This window comes from Camarhynchus parvulus, chromosome 4 (genome assembly GCF_901933205.1).
Source record: "Camarhynchus parvulus chromosome 4, STF_HiC, whole genome shotgun sequence".
Taxonomy (NCBI): Eukaryota; Metazoa; Chordata; class Aves; order Passeriformes; family Thraupidae; genus Camarhynchus; species Camarhynchus parvulus.
Genome location: NC_044574.1, coordinates 24,317,046 through 24,335,960, shown reverse-complemented (window position 1 = coordinate 24,335,960; position 18,915 = coordinate 24,317,046). Strand labels below are relative to the sequence as shown.

Below are 18,915 nucleotides of genomic sequence, written 5' to 3'. Positions count from 1 at the left end.
GTCTAGTAGCAGACATTTATTTGTGAGCCAGAATCTGCTATTCCCAGATATACTTCAAAGATCCTTCTCCATATTCAGTAGTTACATTCTCATTCTCTCAAACAGGAACAGCAGAGCTGATCTTTGAACTGCCCAATTTATCTTCTCTGCTTCCAGTGGTCTGTCTTGGTTAATGTACCTAATAACCAGAGATCCTAATAGAGAGGAACTTAATTCTTTGCAATTCTAAGTAACACAGTTCCCAATTAAAAGGAGCTAGAAGACATTTTTTAAACTCTACATAGCAAAGACCAGAGGCAATACACAAATTTACTTGTAGGAGCTTCATTGCACTGGAAGTTAATGCAGATCTGTTTTAGTTCTACAACTGTAAGTACTTTGGCGTATATGAAGGCGAACACATGCACATAACTACTACTAATGAAGTTTTTTTGGTAGGTTGAAAATAGAAACTTTTGCTGGTTTGATGATGTTGAGGTATTTTATAGCTTTGTAGTTTATAGGAAGGAGATACATACCTAGATGATACTTGAAATAGATAAACTGAAAAGGGTGAACTTTTCTGCTGCAAGAATTTTACCACTGTTTTCATCTTTCTCTTCTTATTTTTAAAGGCTTTTTAAAATCTGAGCCAGCTGTTTTGGCAGATCATTTCATAATGAGGAAAAAGCAAATATTCTCTGTTCATTCTGACATGTAATTTCCTAACACTACATCTTCAGTAGTGCTTTAAAAATGTTTTGCAGCCAGGATTTCTTGTCTGCCACTAAATCATGAAAAGGAGCATTCCTCAGCAATTTTTTCTTTTTTGAAAAATGAGAACCTATATAAAAATCTAAACTTAAAAAAATGTTAATTTATTTTAGAAAGTCTTAATATTGAGCATGAGCTACACACACAACAAATTATTTATCTTCCCTGCGGGATTTGTAAGTCCTACAATAAACTGGGCTTCCCAGCTCTCATTTTGGATTACTTCTGAATTCCCCTGGGAGCCACTTTTGTGGCAGATTCCATTTGGTTTCACAAGGCCTAAAGGGGGAAGACTTGGCATAGACCACAAATCTCTCACATTAGGAACAATTTGTAAACCACAAACAGAGGCAGCCAGAGTCCGTCCCCAGAACAGGCTGCTCCTGTTAGTGCCATTGTCTGAGAGGGATTGGTTTGCCATTTCCCAGATGACCTGCCTATGTGTGGAGAGATGTGAAAAGTTAGAGACAAAAATGTTTTCTACAGAGTGAGGGGGGAGCTTTCTTGTACAGAAAGGAAGGAAATACCTCTGTGGGATTTTATTTTTTCCCCTCTTCATCCAAAAAATACAAAGAGGGCCTCTGTCTTTAATGCGAATGTCGGCTTTAAATCTTTTAGGTTTGGATTAACTCTGTAAAAGAAAAAAAATCTGACAGGCTTTCAAATATGATGCAGAAAAACTTTTTTTTTTACCTCAATTCATGTTGTTCATTTGTAAAGCCAAAGGCTGGATGGAGTGAATAGTAGGCGCCAGTTGTTCTTTCATTCATAGTTAGCATTACAATGGTCAGAATTAACATCCTAAGACCTACATTATCACTTTTGCTGTTTCACCAGCAAACATTTAATACCGGGTGGCTAACACAAGGACAGCTCTTTGCCATATTCTTATAAATAAAAAAATGTTGTTAATAATAGGAAGTAATAATCATAATTAGTTCAAATTGTATTATTATGCTTTTTTCTTTTTTAAGGGAACTGTCTAATTGCTAGTTAATTATAAAATGTCTTGCAAAATGCATTTATGATAGACATTTCATATTAGCTCCTGTTCTAGAAAATTAGTATTTCATCAAATATGTCAAAAGTCAGGTTTTGCTTATAAAGTGACTGCTAATACATTTTTTCTCTAATACATTTCCTCCTGATACAAAATTTTCTCCTTTTTTTTCCCCTTTTGAAAATATGAATTGTTTTATTCTGAACCTGCCACTTCTCAGTGTTTACACCTTTGCTGGCAGCTGTTGACAGAAGTAGTTAGTAGAATCTCAGAGCAATATTATGTCCTTTTAACATAGTCATGGGAAGGTTACCATATTTTTAAAGTACATTCTAATGCTTTCCAAAGAATCAATGCCATTAGGAATTTGGATACAAAAACAAGGAAAATTGAACTTTTTGCTTATATGAGAATTAGGTTTTTTTCTGAAAATAATTAACTTCTATTTTCATATATTAACTAGAGTATAATTCTTAAATGTTCATGTATGCATGTTGAGAAATTAGACTTCAGCTACTGCAAACTATCTACTATTTGTCTGCTAATTAAAACTAGTAAAATTTCGGCTTATTTATTTTACATACTGAGGCTTAACCTGTGAAAGAAATTAGTCTCCAAGTAATGAAACAAAGGATTTGAAACTACACTACACTACTGTTGTGTAGTGGTGTTACTTTCAACTTCTCTGCAATCAAATTACATTATAAAATTATTTCTAATACTGACTACAATTCAAACCCCTAGTAACATGCTTCAGTAAGTATTTATCATACTCTTTGCATCCATCATATTATCAATGTAGACATTTCAGTGTGAATTACAAGGGTAAAGAGATTTTTTCTTTGATGTCCATATATTGTGATGTTTGTTTTGGCCATTCAATATGTTTTAGTTTTTAGTATTTCTGCAGAGTTGTTTTAGTATTTCTACAAGTTGTGAACAGAAGAAATTCCTATGTATTACATATAGTGGTGTACAGAAGAAACAAATACACAGATAAAAACGATTACGTGGTTTTCAAATATTTCACCATGTATTAAGGTGTTAGATCTTCATTTAACAATATGTTGCATATTTTCGTAATTACATAAATAGTTGTTTCCTTATTTCTTGTTTTTAAGCAATCTGTTTAACAGGAGTCTCTGGCAGTGTGGGAACTGTGGTACAGCAAGTTCTGTGGGAGAAAACTTTGATCCAAGTTATATTGCAGGGTAATTGTAACAGTGTCCAGTATCCAAATGAAGGGTCAGAAACTGTTACATCCTGTTAGAGTAGATTGCAAATTGAAAAACTATGCTCGTGATGTATTGAGAAAGTTGGAAAAGGGTGGATTTTTCATAAATCTGATTTTAATGGAAAAGCCTGCAATCAGTGGCATAGAGCAGCATTGTGGAGGGGTGATACCCCCATGCAAAGAGCTAAGCAGTGTATCTTTCTACCAGCTTCTTGACATGAAATAGTGCTTACTATTTACTGGATTTATGTTGCTACTCAGGGGATTTTAGAAAGGAGTTCAAGTTCTATTTCACGTTAGTCGGACTAGAATGATTCATGTAAATTTGCTTTTGATAGCCTCCACAAACTACTTGATATTTCTAAGATTTTTTTTTTTTTTTGCTAGTTCTTGTCATGACATCGCATTTTGTGCATTTTCTCTTCAGGCAGCTATGATGTTCAGCTCTGGAGTGTTTTGGATGGGACTTCTGTGTATTCCTATGACAGCTTTACTTCTTGATATAGTATACAAAGTGTGAGTACGGAAATGCCAGTGTTTACAGAAGAGAGTACTGACTTTTAAATGTGTGTTCTAATTACTAATATAATAAAAAACAAATTAAGATAAATTCTGGTGATTTTATAAAATTCTTTTTTACCATCATTGTTTTTTAAAAACTTCATTAACAAGACTTGTAGCTATTTTAAAGTTTCAAATAATTGTAGTGTTTTATTAATAAATATTTTCTCTTTCTAATTTGCAAGAACAGATGATAAAATATGTTCTTTAGATTTGTTTTTTTATATTTCTCCTTAGTTTTAAGGGGGAGATGGATTTATAAATTGAATATTTATACAAGCATTAAAATTATCTGTTGTTCTACTTTCAAGAAGAGTAAGTGTGGCAGTATTTTGTATGTACTTACAGAGTAAAGAGAGCTACTTACAAGACACTGGTAGATGAAGTTCAGGAGTTGGAAGCAAAGTCTGAGGATCCTGGGGCAGTTGTGCATGGCAAGAGGTACAGTAAAAATCTGTAGAACGTTGTCTTAAAAAACAAAGCTAAATATTTTTAGCTTTATACATGTATCAAAGGCGAAAAGTTTTCAAAAGCTGTACAAATGAAAAGCATCTGTGAAGGACCTTCAGGTCTACTGAACCTATGTGTTTTTTCATAGGCTTACATAGAGGTTTTACCAAAAGCTTTAACTGATGTGTTTCTTTGTAGCTGACTGGTTTCTGGTTCTTATGTATAAAACAAGCTTGAGGTGCAATTTTAATTCTGTGACTTTTGACTGTGTTAACAATTGAATCACAAACAAAATAAGAAGAAAATGGGTTAGAACAAAATGAGTTTAAATCTGCATCATTTTCTAGTATAGCCATAAACAGGGCCTAAGCAGAAGAAACAAAAATTAAATTCTATAAAAGCTGCTGAGTAGCATAGGAAAAAACAAAAAATGTATCTAGTATTTTCTGAAATTGAATTTAACAAGCTGGTTTTTTATTTAATTCCAGTCCAGAGCAAACTAATTTGAATAACCTATATTAAGTAAGTAAAATTTTTAACTTAAGACTCCACAAGAATTCCCTTGTTATGTCCTCTTTCATGAACCAGGCAGATAATTTAAAAGGGAGAAGGTAAAACTGAAAAACTGGACATTTTCTACATGTAAACTCAGCATAAAGGTGTGCACTCACTAAAATATTTCAGACTTTTTAACCCCAAGCTGAACTTGTAGCAAGCACTCACTGAATGTATGAGATGACAAAATCCCCCTCTCCCCCCCTTCCAATTCATTAGTGCCGTCTGGCTGAGCTAGAGCTTTCTTTTCTTGTCTTCATTTTCATGAGTTTTGTGAAGTCTAAAAAAAAGCCAAAACTGCTGATACTTGATTTTCCTGTTCTTTCTTTTATTTGGACTGCTGTTCTTTTAGTATCTTCATGGCAAAAAGCATAGCCAAGAAGGCTTTTTTCCTACCAAGCTATACACAGAAAGAGACCAGAAAAAACGCAGCCATTTCTTTTACTATAGGTTCAATTTTCAGAAAGTACCTTTTGTTCATAAAGCTACTTTGGCAATCTTATTGTATCCCTCTTCCAGTCCAGTGGGAATCAGTTTACTAGGATTTACCAGGTTGAGATCAAGTTACATCAGATACAAGGTGATAACCATCATTTTTAATGGGGTTTGTGTGAGCACTTTCACAATAATGTTTTGTCTCTAGTTGGGTTCATCTTTCCTGGTAACAAGGAACTGGGGTTTCAAGAGGCCTGGAAGCTCATCCTGACACCCATGGAGCACCTAGTCTAGTGTGGTGGGCTACAGAAGAGGACACACCTGCATGCCGTCTCCTCTCGGGCTCTATATTTCTCTTTGTAGCAGCAGCTTCACACTGGATGTACTGTAGAATCTCCTAGTTGGTGGCAATTCCTCCTTCAAGCTTATTTTTCCTTCATCATTGCCAGACCTAACCATTGCTTGAAAGATTAAGTTCTCTTGCTTTTAAAGGTGCTGTAAATTGATTGCTTCAGATGCTTTCCTCCGGTGGCAATGGTCATTCAATCAGATTGAGGGAAATCTCTTCCTCCAAATTAACCCACTCAGCTATCAGTGTGCTGAGCTTTGAAGCAATGTATGCTCTGTCCTCTTTTGCAAAGAGCAAAAGCTGTAGAAGAATAAGTTGCAGAAAAGAAAGCAAATATGGTGCTAAAAGGGGAACATCTTGTGGGTATAGAAAAAAGTAAGGTAACCTACCTTTTTAGTATTTTATACTTGCATTCACAAGATTTCCCTTGTATTCCAATTCAGCTACTTTAACTTCAGCTGTCTAGGCAGGATGCTTTTCCCTCATTCTACACACAGCATGTCTTCCAAATCCCTTCTTATATAGGTAAAATGAACTTGGTGTTTTCACCACCACTTTTGTAATTATCTTTTTATCCCACAGTTAAATAGTTATGAAGGCTCCATGACAGCTGTTTAGTTACCTGCCAGAATGTCTTTCTTAGATCTAATTCTTCTCCACAAAGTTACTTTTTGACAAGCATTTCTGAAGGATACAAGCATCCACCTTATATGCAAATCACTGGATGTTACACAAGTCAATATCTCTCAAGATTTTATTCCCTCCATTATTTTTTTAATGTATTAAAATTCAGGTGATAGAGCCAAAACTTTACCTTTTATAGAGAAAGTATTCATTGTTAAAGAAATGGTCTGATGAACTGACTTACTTGCATCTAAAATTTGATTCAAATTTTGTAAACACTCTTGAGTCTTCTAAATTGCAGAAGCTCAGATTATTAGTTACCAGTACAGAGTAAGTAGTTAAATGGGTGAGGAATGTCCTCTACATCTGCTTGAGATGACATGAGACTTTTTTATTTTAGTGTATGCATATCTGTGGGAGTACCTTTTTCTGTTATAGCAGAAGGGATTTATTCTCATTAAATGCCAGAATAACCTAAGAATATATAAATCACTGCATGATTAAAAGATAACTGGGAAACAGTGAGAAAGATAACTCAGAAACTTTTCCTCTCTGTCCACTCCCATCTTAGAAATACTACAACACAAAATAGAAGCCTCAGCTTCCACAGATAACAGGTCAGGATTCTTGTATTGGATAGCTGTTGTAATCAGTGTGTATCTGAATGTTTACTGAGAAGGGAATCTACAAGAAAGCCAAGAGATTTTATAAGGGCATGTAGAGATAGGGCTGAAAGAGGGTAGGTTTAGTTTAGATACTAGGAAGAAATTCTTTACTGTGAGGGTTACAGGAATTCATAAAATAATATTTTTTCTATAACTGTGTTTAATTGCCTGTAAAGGTATACATCTAATGTTCAAAATTAGTAATTATTCTGCTTGTCCATATAGGTACACATAATGAGCCACAGGCATTTAGTTACTGTGATCTAACATTGGTTAATTATGAAACCATGTTTTCTTGGCTTCACAAGTAGATATTTAAATATGCTTTTGAATGGCAACAGGGTGATTTGTAATAGAGAGCCCACAGCATTTCAAGTATAGAAAAGGAGCAGAATTTAATACTTTTCTCAAGTATATTTCCTATGTATTTTGTGTTTTCTTTACCAGCAATCAGATCTGTGCAGTGGGAACTTCATTATACATTAATTAAGATATGTGCATACTTCATGTTCTTGTAAAAATTTAAGGTAGTCTTTTCACTGCTTAGCATTTAAGCAATGAAATGTGGTGAAATGAGGAGGAACATCAATAAGACTTTCACATTGGACTTCCAGAGGGCAGACTTTGGCCTATTTAGGAGACTTATTCAGAGAGTTCCTTGGGAAGCAGCCCTTAGAAACAAAGGGGTCCAGGAAAGGCGGGTGTGCTTCAAAACAGAGACCTTGAGGGCACAGGAACAGACTGTCCCTGTGTGCCAAAAGATGAGTTGACAAGGCAAACATCCAGCCTAGATGGGCAACGAGGTTGTGAAGGAACTTAGGAATAAAAAGAGGATGTATAATCTTTGGAAGGGGGGTCAGGTCTCTCAGGAAGTATTTCAGGGGATTGCTAGAGCATGTAGGAAAAAATTAGGGAGGCCAAAGGTCAATTCAAACTTAATTTGGCAACTTTTGTAAAGGGGAATAAAAAATGTTTTCATAAATGTATTAATGGCAAAAGGAAGGGTAAGACCAGCCTTTTTTCTCTATTGGATGAGGGAGGGGACTCAGTAATTGCAGATGAGGAGAAGGCAGAAGTGCTTAACGCCTTCTTTGCCTCAGTCTTTAGTGGGAAGATGGCTTGTCCTCCAGACAACTGTCCTCTTGGGTTGGTTGATGATGTCAGGGAGCAGAATAGTTCCCCTGTTATCCAGGAGGAGGCAGTCAGAGAGCTGCTGAACCATTTGGATGTTCATAAATCTGTGGGCCCAGATGGGATCCATCCCAGAGTGATGAGGGAGCTGGCAGATGAGCTTGCGAACCTGATCTCCAGTATTTACCAACAGTCCTGGCTCACTGGTGAGATCCCAGATGGCTGGAAGCTGGTCAATGTGATGCCCATTCACAAGAAGGGTGGGAAGGAGAATCCTGGCAATTATAGGCCAGTCAGCCTGACCTCAGTACCTGGTAAGGTTATGGAACAGTTTATATTGAATGTCATCACACAGCACTTACAGGATGGCCAGGGTATCAGACCCAGCCAGCACGGGTTTAGGAGGGGTAGGTTGTGTTTGACCAACCTGGTCTCCTTTTATGACCAGGTGACCCAGCTGGTGGATGCAAAGGCTGTAGATGTTGTTTATTTGGACTTCAGCAAGGCCTTTGGCCCTGTCTCCCACAGCACACTCCTGGAAAAGCTGCAGCCCATGGCTTGGACAGGAGCACTCTGTGCTGGGTTAGGAACTGGCTGGATGGCCGGGCCCAGAGGGTGCTGGTGAACGCTGCTGCATCCAGCTGGGGCCAGTGTCCTCAGAAGTCTGTGCTGGGGCCACTTCTGTTCAATGCCTTTATTGACGACATGGATGAGGGCGTTGAGTCTTTCATGAGTAAATTTGCAGATGACACTAAGCAGGGAATGTGTGTTGATCTGTTGGAGGGTAGGAGGGCTCTGCAGAGAGACCTGGAATGGTTGGATGGGTGGGCAGAGTCCAGTAAGATGATGTTTAATAAGTCCAAGTGCCCAGTCCTGCATTTTGGCCACAATAACGCCCTGCAGCATTATAGGCTGGGGATGGTGTGGCTGGACAGTGCCCAGGCAGAAGGGGACCTGGTGGTACTCGTTGGCAGCCAGAACATGAGCTAGCAGTGTGCCCAGGTGGCCAAGAAGGCCAAAGGCATCCTGGCCTGGATCAGGAACAGTGTGGCCAGCAGGAGCAGGGAGGTCACCCTTCCCCTGTACTCAGCACTGGTGAGGCCACACCTTGAGTGCTATATCCAGTTTGGGAAGGATGTTGGGACACTTGAGGGTGTCCAGAGGAGACAACGAGGCTGCTGAGGGGCTTGGAACACAAACCCTGTGAGGAACGGCTGAGGGAGCTGGGGGTGTTTAGCCTGGAGAAAAGGAGACTCAGGGATGACCTTATCACTCTTTACAACTTCGTGAAAGGTGGTTGTAATCAGGTGGGGGCTGGTCACTTTCTCCAGGCAGCAACTGACAGAACCAGAGGACACAGTCTCAAGCTGTGCCAAGGAAATATAGGTTGGATGTTAGGAAAAAGATTTTACAGAAGGAGTGATAAAGTACTGGAATGGTCTGCCTGGGGAGGTGGTGGAGTCACCATCCCTGAATGTGTTCAAACAGAGACTGGATGTGGCACTCCCTGTGGTGCCATGGTTTAGTTGAGGTGTTCGGGCATGGGGTGGACTCGATGATCTTGAATGTCTCTTCCAGCCTAGTGATTCTCTGATTCAATCTGAACATTCCATTCAGGAATACAAGCAAGGAATGATGGTACCAAGAATGGTACAATAGACATGATAATGTTTTAAATAAAATATTTTTATTTAGTTTTTTAAGAATTTTTTATTTATGTCAAACATTTCATAGAAATTTTCTATTTCAGCTCACATTAATAAGGATTTCACAGATGTATAGCAAAGGAGATGCAGCTGATAACTGTAACTAAGTGTATCCATAGTCTTCCACTCCTTGGCTTCCAGTTTTACATGAAAATACTGATTTATTTATTCAGTCTCTGTATTCTTACAGTTTTGATTTCAGTCCCTAATTTTTTATTAATGTTGTCACTTAAACGGTTTACAGCTCTGAACTAAAAAAGAAAGCTCCTACACAGCATAGAGGAGCAAGCAGGATGAAAAAAAATCTCCAGAGAGTTAGCTTAGGAAAGCACTGAGAGTAAGATGTGTTGCAGTACTTCAGCCTCTCCATTCTTAATTCAGTCAGTAGATGCCAACTACCTTCCTGGAATTGGTACCTAATTGTTTTTCTTACAAGGAAGTCTCATTCCATCTTTTCATTCAAAACACGGCCACAGAAGCAGTTTCCCCAGCCTATCATCTTACCCTGTAGATTTTCCAGTTAGCATTCCTCTATGGGTGTGGAAATAGTAGGTTTATTTTCCTTTTCCAACTTAAAAAAGCCAAGCTTTCACCATATGCTTTAACCACCAGACTAGAGGGGAACAGAAAGATGAGATAAACCATTAGTCTCTCCAGCTCTAAACAGAAAGAATGAACATTTCTAATTTAGTGTCTTGAATGGTAATCTAGTAAGGAAAGCAGTCTAGTTCCCTTCCTTGCACTACTTAGTCTGGTTGATAGTCTGGGAAGGTAAGTCTGTTGAGCTAATTGACAATAATATTAAGAAGTAATTTGAGTAGTCAAAACTTGGTAACATAAGGTGTGTGAAATCTGTTTTTCTTACTACATCATTGCACAAGAGACAACTTTGCTAATCCAGCAAAACTGTAGCAATATCAAATCACTGTCTATTCACATTATACATAAGATACATCTCTTTTTAAATTGAACTAATTTTAGACCAGTTTACATGGAGAGGGGGCTGGATTTTTCAGCATTTGAAGTGTTTAAGTGATAGATTGGTATTTCTTGAAATGCAGGTTGTAATTCACAGTGAATAACAAATCAAGAGGACACTGAAGAGTTTTTTTGAGTTTTTTTAATACAGTCCCTTGCACATGTTTAATATGTTATTAAAACTGTCAGATTTTGAAATTTTTCTTAGCTATGGCTCATGTACCTGGTATTTATTTAGTAATGTATGTTCCTATTAGAGAGAACTTTAGTGCAAGAAAGACAGAAAGGAAACCCAATACCTTTGCTACTCATTTCACTATAGTTTGCAGCATTTGGCTGACTCTTGAGCCTCAATTTAAAAAATGTTTAATGCTCCTGTTTTCCACTTGGGCTGAAATGGGGAGTACCTTGAGTCACACTAAAGCACAGTAATCATACAACACAACAAACTCAGTAGTGCTGGGAAGGAAGGAGATGGGCTGAGGTGGTCAACCTTAGCAGCAATAGTAGTCTTTTATTTGGGTATGATCTCCAGAAAAACACCTTGTAGAGTTTCCTGGGGAAAGCTCCTTTCTAGAACACTTTTAATGGAAATAATGTTTCTGTACACACAGCTGATAACCATGAACGTGGCTTGCCTTCCACTCATTTCCCATCCCTTTGGGTACTGTGTCAATAGAGGCTGGGAACACTTTCTATGGAAGATAAAAAAGACTAATTCAGGCTGGCACTATTCAAGCTGTGCTACATCAAGGAAGACAGTGCCTTCCCTTTACATTGTGTGTTTCTAAAGGAATCACACTCAAAGGTTCACAGTATTATTAATTTATTTGTGTTGTCAGCACACAGCAGTGTTTCAGACAGATATTTTGCCCGCACTATGACAAGTAAAATCATTACCAGGGGTCAGAACTTAATAATCTGTCCTCGTGCAAGCTTTTAATCATCATCTTAATAATTCATTAGGCACAATATAGAAAGAAATAGGAGGGTGGACACTTCTCATTTAACAATTAATTCCCATTGAGCAGACTCAAACATAAAGAGATAGGGTAATTAGTAAGTAAATATTTTTTGTGTGTCTACTTTGTCTCTAGCTTAACTGAAAGAGCCCAACTACTGAAGAATGTTTTTAAGAAGAACCACGTGAACTTGTATCGCTCTGACTCTTTGCAGCAAAATTTGCTTCGTAAGTGTTCACTGACAAATATTAATATCCTAAACCCATTAGACCATATTCTTTGTCTGTGGTTAAGTTGCCCTTCATACCTAAGGTACTGTGCAGAGCTCTTTTGGCTGTTTTATAACTGCAAAATTCTGTAAGAAATGGCACAGTATTTTACTTATGGTTGAAAAGAGGTTTATTCCCTTCTGTTCACCTTTGTTAAGTTGCTTTTATTAAAGTTTTTAAAAAAATTAAAATTATCAAACCTAATTTGTTTCTATTTCACTTTATATCTGCAGATGGCTACGCCTTCTCTCAAGATGAAAATGGGATTGTTTCCCAGTCTGAAGTCATAAGAGCTTACGATACCACAAAGCAAAGGCCTGAGGAGTGGTGAAGGAACACAGCTGGACATCTAGGCCTTAGTTGTTACTTTTGTGAGACAGGCTACTAGATCTTTGCTGGGAGCTGTGACCATGGTCCAGTTATCAGACATTGAAAGATCTATGATGGTCTTGTTCCATAAAGTTTGGATTTGTGTATTCAGTAGACATAAGCACTGTGCAACTATACTGTAACACACCATCTCTAAATTTTTAACAAGTATTTGCTTAGCCTTTGTAAACAGATTGGAATTTACCTTGTATCTTGCCAGCTTGCTTATTTTACAATGAAATTGGATCAATACTGGTCATACACTAGAAAGGCAGTGGTCAGATTGCTAAATGTACTTTACATTGACAGATCAACTAGCATCTGTGAAGGTTTTTAAGTGTTAATATATTTAAATATATTTGATAACAAGCCTTTGATTTCAACAAGTGCTGAAAAAAACCCAGTATCTTAATGGTGTTAATTCACCTTCTTTAAGAACGATTTTGAGTCAAGATGCTCATAGATGTTTGTGTCAAACTAATCTAAAAACATTTGCCAAAGAAGTTCCATAAATGTTTTCTGTTAGAAACAGTTTGAAAGGAAACTATCTCCAGTCCTGATCTCAGAACTGCATGCTTGAGTCTCCACACTTGAGGAGAAGGTATAGTGAGTCTAATTTGAGTGGCCTTTTTGGCATTTGCTTTCAAAACTGCAAGTCTTTGCACCTTTGGCCTTATACAAGCTTTCCCCTTATTTTCATTTAGTATTGTGTATGTTGAATATGGCTGCCAACTTGTATGATGGAGTACACGTAATACTTTATTCAGTTTTTAAGAATTGCTCTGCCTTACTTCCCTTTAGCAAACTTAATTATTTTTGTGATGCTTAGTTGTATCTGCTTATACTGTAGGTTCAAAAGAAAGTTTGTTTAAACTTATTTTTTAAAATTAATCAAATTTTCAACATTTTTATACTAGGATTATTTGAAATGCATACATTGAAATACAGAGCAAAGCATGCCCTTTGCTAGTCTGTGGTATGTACTGGTTTATTTGCACTAAAGTCACTTCCTATAAAGGTGTGAAATACATTGCAGCAGTCTCTTTACAACTTATTGGTCATGCAGAATACTTATATACTCTCACCTTTAATTAAAATGGAGAGGAAGTGACTTCAGGAAAAGATACACACCTGGTATGAGGGAAAAAAAAAGAGGACGGTATTAAATGAGAACATTGTGATACATGCTTTAACTAGTTACACTTGGTATATCTCTATTACCATCCAACAACCGTCAGGTTTCAAACTAAGAAAGGCTACTTGAACTTTAAAATTTAGCTAATTCTTGCCTCTCTTTAGTCCATGTTTAATTCTGGGTTTAAAGGCCACCACAATTACATTAAAAATACTATTTTCTATAGTAGCAGTTGGTTATACTGTTAAGTAAATTTTTGTGAATTGCATAGGAATTATCTTTTTTTTCCTTTCAATGGAGATCAACCAGATGGAAAAGCAGAACAACAATATCCCCAGTGATCTGTTTAATTGAGTATTTCCTCTTTGCTCTCCAAATCATAACAAGTCATCTGGTCCCATCTTTTCTCTGCCCTCCTTCATTTGTCATATACTAAAGGTGACTTTACCTCCTTGCCTTTCATGTAGCTAAATGCTTAACATGTAATTAATCTCACTATCCAAGTTTCTTATCCTCCATTCTGAGAGAAACTTAAAATTACACAGAGAAAACCCAACAGAAGGCAGTATATGAAAGTCCGTATTTAGGAAGGTGTATCAGTGGCAAGGCAGTCTGCATTTCATATCCCTGCTATGCAGTGTCTTCCTCTCACTAGCCCGGAGTGATCTCTAAACAGCAGGCACAAGGAGAAAGGGAACTAGAAACAGTACTGCTAGTCAGTCATGCAGACAAGAACTGCCTTCAGAAAAGCCATTGCAGGCATAGATAAATAGATGGATCAATATGGGAGGGCCAAATCACTTGACCTAAGGCAAGAAAAAATTCGGGGGCATGCCCCTTTCCTAAAACAGGGATCCCTACTTGCTGTCATCCAAGGGACAATGACCACCTTCAAAACATTTCTGAAATTAACCATGACACTGTTGCTCCTTTATAATCTTTCTGTGTACTTAATTCATATAAAATTAATCCATACATAGTCTCTTCATGGGAAATTTTTTTTCTGTTCTAATTGGTTGAATTGCTAATTATGCAGATATGGATTAGAATACACTGTGAAATACATGCAGTGAGATATTTACATGGTCTCTTATTCTTCCTATGAAATAAAATTCTGTCTTACCATTGTAATACAGTTTGAAGAAAACAACACACAGTACATCCCAAATTAACTACCTTAAAAAGGAAGAAAATTACTGAAACAACTCCAGATCCTAAATTTAGACTAATTTAAAGGTTTGTAAGATAATCTTATCACAGAATTTCATGCTTACATCTTTTCAGAATTTGAAAGAGTATTTCACAAAGTGCATTTTTTTACTACTTCTGATGATTTTTTCCCCTGTCTTGTACTTTTTCTGATAATTAGTGGTTGAAAGATACCACTTCTTAAAAATAGCAGAAAAGACAAATGTGGCAAAAATAGTGGGTTTTGATTGCTCATACAATTCCATTTTAAAATACAAGATTATCTTATCTATGTGTGCCCATTTTTAAATCAGGCCAAGTATACAATATGCACTTTATTTTCATATTAAGTACACAGTAATATAATCTAGTTCCATCCTGTTAGTATGTCATACCTTTGTTAAAATAAGGGGATTCTGCTGATGTTTGTTTAAAGGAAAAAAGAACAGTTGAGGCGGAAATGCTCGTAACAATGCCTCTGTTCTTACTGTTCCAAAATTCAAAAGTGTATTAAATAGAGAGTTCACGTGGACTTTTCCATCTCTTTCATGGGCACTGCAAGTTAATATTAAAAACTTCCATCTAAAAGATGAACCTGTGCCACTAAAAAATCGGGTATCTTATATAAATACTTTTGCTTGATTATTTTTAAATATATACATACATATATATAGAAATTATTCGAAAGAGTAACTGGAAAAAATTTTAACAAACCTATTGACAATTTGTATCTGGAATTTTTTCTTGCCATTTCCTAATTTTACACATATTTTTGCAAAGCAGTTTCAACAGATTTATACTTAGTCATCATTCTATTTGTATAAAATGATAAATAAAATATTTTGAAACGCTAAGAGATAGCTGAAGATTCTTATATGTCCACATGCATCCATAAAATTCACCTTGTTACAAAGATGAGCATTAAGTGTCTTAAGATGTGTATCATGACATTTGAACCCATCTTGAATGAAGAGTAATTTGGAATATGTGTTAAATTTAAGGAGAAAAGTTTTTCCCTTTTTTTCTTGTGTATTGTGTAAAAGCAGTTGTAGTTCTGATGAATTTATCATTCTGTCTGCATGAGGCACTAAGTGTTCTGAGGCGATGCATGGTGGTTGTTTATCCCTGTTTTTTAATGCCTTCGTTAAAAGTCTGCTCATAATATATTGAGAAGCTAGTGCCGTGTAAGCAAATGAGTTTGTCAGTTCAGCTTCCTTGGTACTGGGTGTTTTCACTGGTTACAAAACTCCACAAATGAGTTTCTCCTTCCCCCTCTCTGCCCTCGCTCCCCCAGTTTCCTCGCTGTTAACCAACAGATCTTTATTAAACAAAGGAATATTTTAGCATTCCAAACCTGGTTCCTGCTTATGCAAACCACTACTCTTATAGGGTTCAACTGGACTGCTTGTGAGTATAAGGACTACTCATCTGAGCAAGGATATGCAAAGTTGGGCACTTTTGAGGGTTGATACTGAAATAAAAGTATTTCCATGTAGAGTGTGATTTGTAATTGCAAAGCTGTGACCAGAACAAGTTTGTTTTGTTGGGGTTTTTTTAAGTCATATTTTATGGTGTTTTTTTAATGTAGCATAGAAGCCATAAATGCGTTAATATTGTTTTTCTACTTCAACATAATTTTTCATAACGATTTTCAGTGTTTGATATGTATTAACCGCTGCAGAAAGCGGTCAGTCTGAAACAGCAAAATTTGCATTCAAGATGAAGTGAGGTTTTACAGCTCCACTAAGCCATTACTGCTGAAACTGTTGTGGAAACTATGAAGCTGCATGAATGAAGATTTTTTGACTCGGTGTTTATGGTAGTTTCTCAGGTTTAGTTTTAACTGGATGTTAAATGCACTGTGTTTTTTAAATAGTTCTTTTAGTAACACATTCAGTTCTATGCAGTGTTAAATGTCATTTGGCATTTGGTGAATGTGCATGTTTTGAACTGCAAATTTTAAATGTTTTGTCATTTAATTGTTAAAAAATGAATAAACTTTGCCATTAAATTAAGAAGCTTTGTTGACTTTATTGGTTGGAAATGCTAGGGATTACTTTCAGAGGAAAACATATCTTATCATTCTTGGGTTTGAATGCTTTAAAATGAGACATACCAGAAATATTGTTTCACAAATGTCATCAAGTTCTTGCATTTTTTAAGGTAAACTCAAAAAGTAGAAAATTGCTATAAGGTTTGTTGGGGTTGGTTTTTGGTTTTTTTAATGCCTTTTTGGAGATATGTTTTTCAGTTCTCATGTGAAGTCTAGAAAAGTTTAAAAAAAAATTAAAGAGCACAGGAGTCTGCAATTTAGTGACTTCTAGCCAAGCCTTAACATATTCTGGTGGTGATACCCTATTTTGAAAGAGAAGTATGTAGTTCAAGAATGATAAGAGTAAGAATAAGGAAACATCACTCCCCTTTTCAGACAACAGTGGTAAATACTGTATCCTTTGGCTTTGATAGTAGCTGGTATTTCATTCCTCTAACAGAGCCCACCACTGAAAAGAAATCAATCTATCCAAACCTTAACTGAGTTTTGTTAGTAGCTGAGTGACTGATTTTTATATATACACTAGACAATGAATTTATTTTTTATTCGGTCCAAGCAGGTTTGATAATACATGCATGTTAGATAGTGCTAGTTTTGCAAGATCAAGCCTGTAGTAGCAGAGGTGGTTTAAGGATATTGCACCTCATAATATTTTACCATCTCTCTTATACTGGCAGTCATAAGGCCATTGAAATTATTCATTTTGTAATCCAGTTTATAATGATCCATGCTCCCTCTCAAATCCTTTCCCTTCTTTCTTACAGCAAACATTATTTTTAAGCTAAAATCATTTCACTAACCTGATTTACACTACAGCCTCCTGAATTTGCACAAGCCATAGATGGAAAGAATAAAAAGAACAGAAAGGCATTTCCTTGTCTGCCTTTGCTAATGAAAAGAGGATAGCATGGAATTATAGCCTTGGTGTAACTGTGAGTCAAAAACTTTATGTGATATTATGGGGCAGTGGCTCCCTCATTGTTCAGAGGAGTTCAAGTCCAGACAGTACATTGCAATAGGCAGCAAAACAGCACTGAAAACCAACTTCAACTCCTTAATGTTCCTTAATGTCCTTATGTCAAGCTGTAACTGAGCAGTAATGACAAAATACTTTTGAAATTGTGACTTTTTTTTTTTATTCCAGTGGGATTAGTATTAGAAATAATCCGTGAGTTTTCATAGCCACATACTGTACTGCTTACCTAGTTTCAAACAGAATCCTTCAGACATTCTTGCAAGTACTTGTAATTTTTTCCTAGCACTGGAAAGTCTTGATGCATTTTGGAGATACACACTTCAGAATCCCAAATTGTGGAAACACAAAATAAATGGCATGCCACTGTTGCTCATTATCCACAGAAGGCTTGGGTTTCATCTAAGTCATTACCAGTTAATGGCAACCAAAGCATTTGTTGCATTGTGTGTGAATGACAGTAATCAATTTAATGAGTGTGAATATTCTTTCATTTTGATTTTAGATTGTTGTAGTGCTAGTAAAAAGGAGTATGAACTAAAATCAGAATTCCAAAAGAAATAGTTAAATCTACTTTGTTAACATGGCAGTAAAGCAAGTACTGCCTGTAAATGTTACTTCTGATAGTAAGCAATTGCTTTCAGTTCAAGCATACATCCAGCCCTTCAAACCATTTCATTAGTCATTAAAGTGCTATCACAATGTCATTTCTGTTCTGTCTGCAAGTTTTAGGAAAATTTCCTGTTCCTATAAATCATAGGAGTATCTAGTGCCAAAAGGCTCTTTCCATTAGGAAGGAAATTCAGCATTCTCGCCTGCACACCAAATCCATCTGGGTCGGAAACTACTGGCACAGGCAGAATTGTTTCTATCCATGGGCTTTATTCTGGCCACCTCCTTTCCCCTTCAGCTATATAGGTCACTGCTACTGTAACTACATGAACAATAACAAACTTTTTTTGTTTGTTTATAGTTTCTTCTTTGTCAGTCTATTTGCAGATGCTGCATAATCTCCACCTCAACTATTTTACAGGTAGCACAGCACAGCTATTTTCACTACAGCTGATCTTTCCCACCCTAAGAGCCACATCTGCAGGATTTGTTGCAGTCTGGCTACTGATCTGTGAAGTACTTAGCACTGTGTAAACTTACAGACAATCTACGTCGGATTCAATGAAATTATTCCTGTGTGTCAAGTTCTTCAACCATTCTATGAGGACAAACCCATTATGCAGCATCAGGGGAAGAAAGGAAGTGGCTCAGAGGGGTCTTCCCTGCTAGGCTGAGTTTCTTGCTACATGGCAAACTTCACAGCTCTTCTTAGGCTGAATAGTCATTAACATTGAAGGCTACATGCAAGTGTAGCAAAAATCTGCCCCGTGTTAAAGCATTGATAACTGACTGCAGAGCTCTCTGAGACCATCACACTGAAGCAGCCTGGCCTGTACAGCACCAAGTGGTAACGGGCAGTGACTGAGCCAAACTCACAACTTTGCTGTGTACAGTCTTTCTTTCAGGAAAACAC

At 36.7% G+C, this 18,915-nt stretch overlaps 1 protein-coding gene across 5 annotated transcripts in view; it reads left to right on the top strand.

Annotated features, from left to right (window-relative positions):
• Positions 1-16,379, top strand: part of ATP8A1 (ATPase phospholipid transporting 8A1) — a 101,254-nt gene extending 84,875 nt beyond the window's left edge. For all 5 annotated transcript variants that reach the window (XM_030947045.1, XM_030947046.1, XM_030947044.1 and 2 more), the window contains 4 exons: positions 3,415-3,503; positions 3,897-3,989; positions 11,539-11,630; positions 11,906-16,379. In XM_030947045.1, coding sequence (XP_030802905.1) covers positions 3,415-3,503; positions 3,897-3,989; positions 11,539-11,630; positions 11,906-12,003 — 372 coding nt within the window. In that variant the 3' untranslated portion in view covers positions 12,004-16,379. The remainder of the gene's footprint in view (positions 1-3,414; positions 3,504-3,896; positions 3,990-11,538; positions 11,631-11,905) is intronic.
• Positions 16,380-18,915: the final 2,536 nt, after the last annotated feature.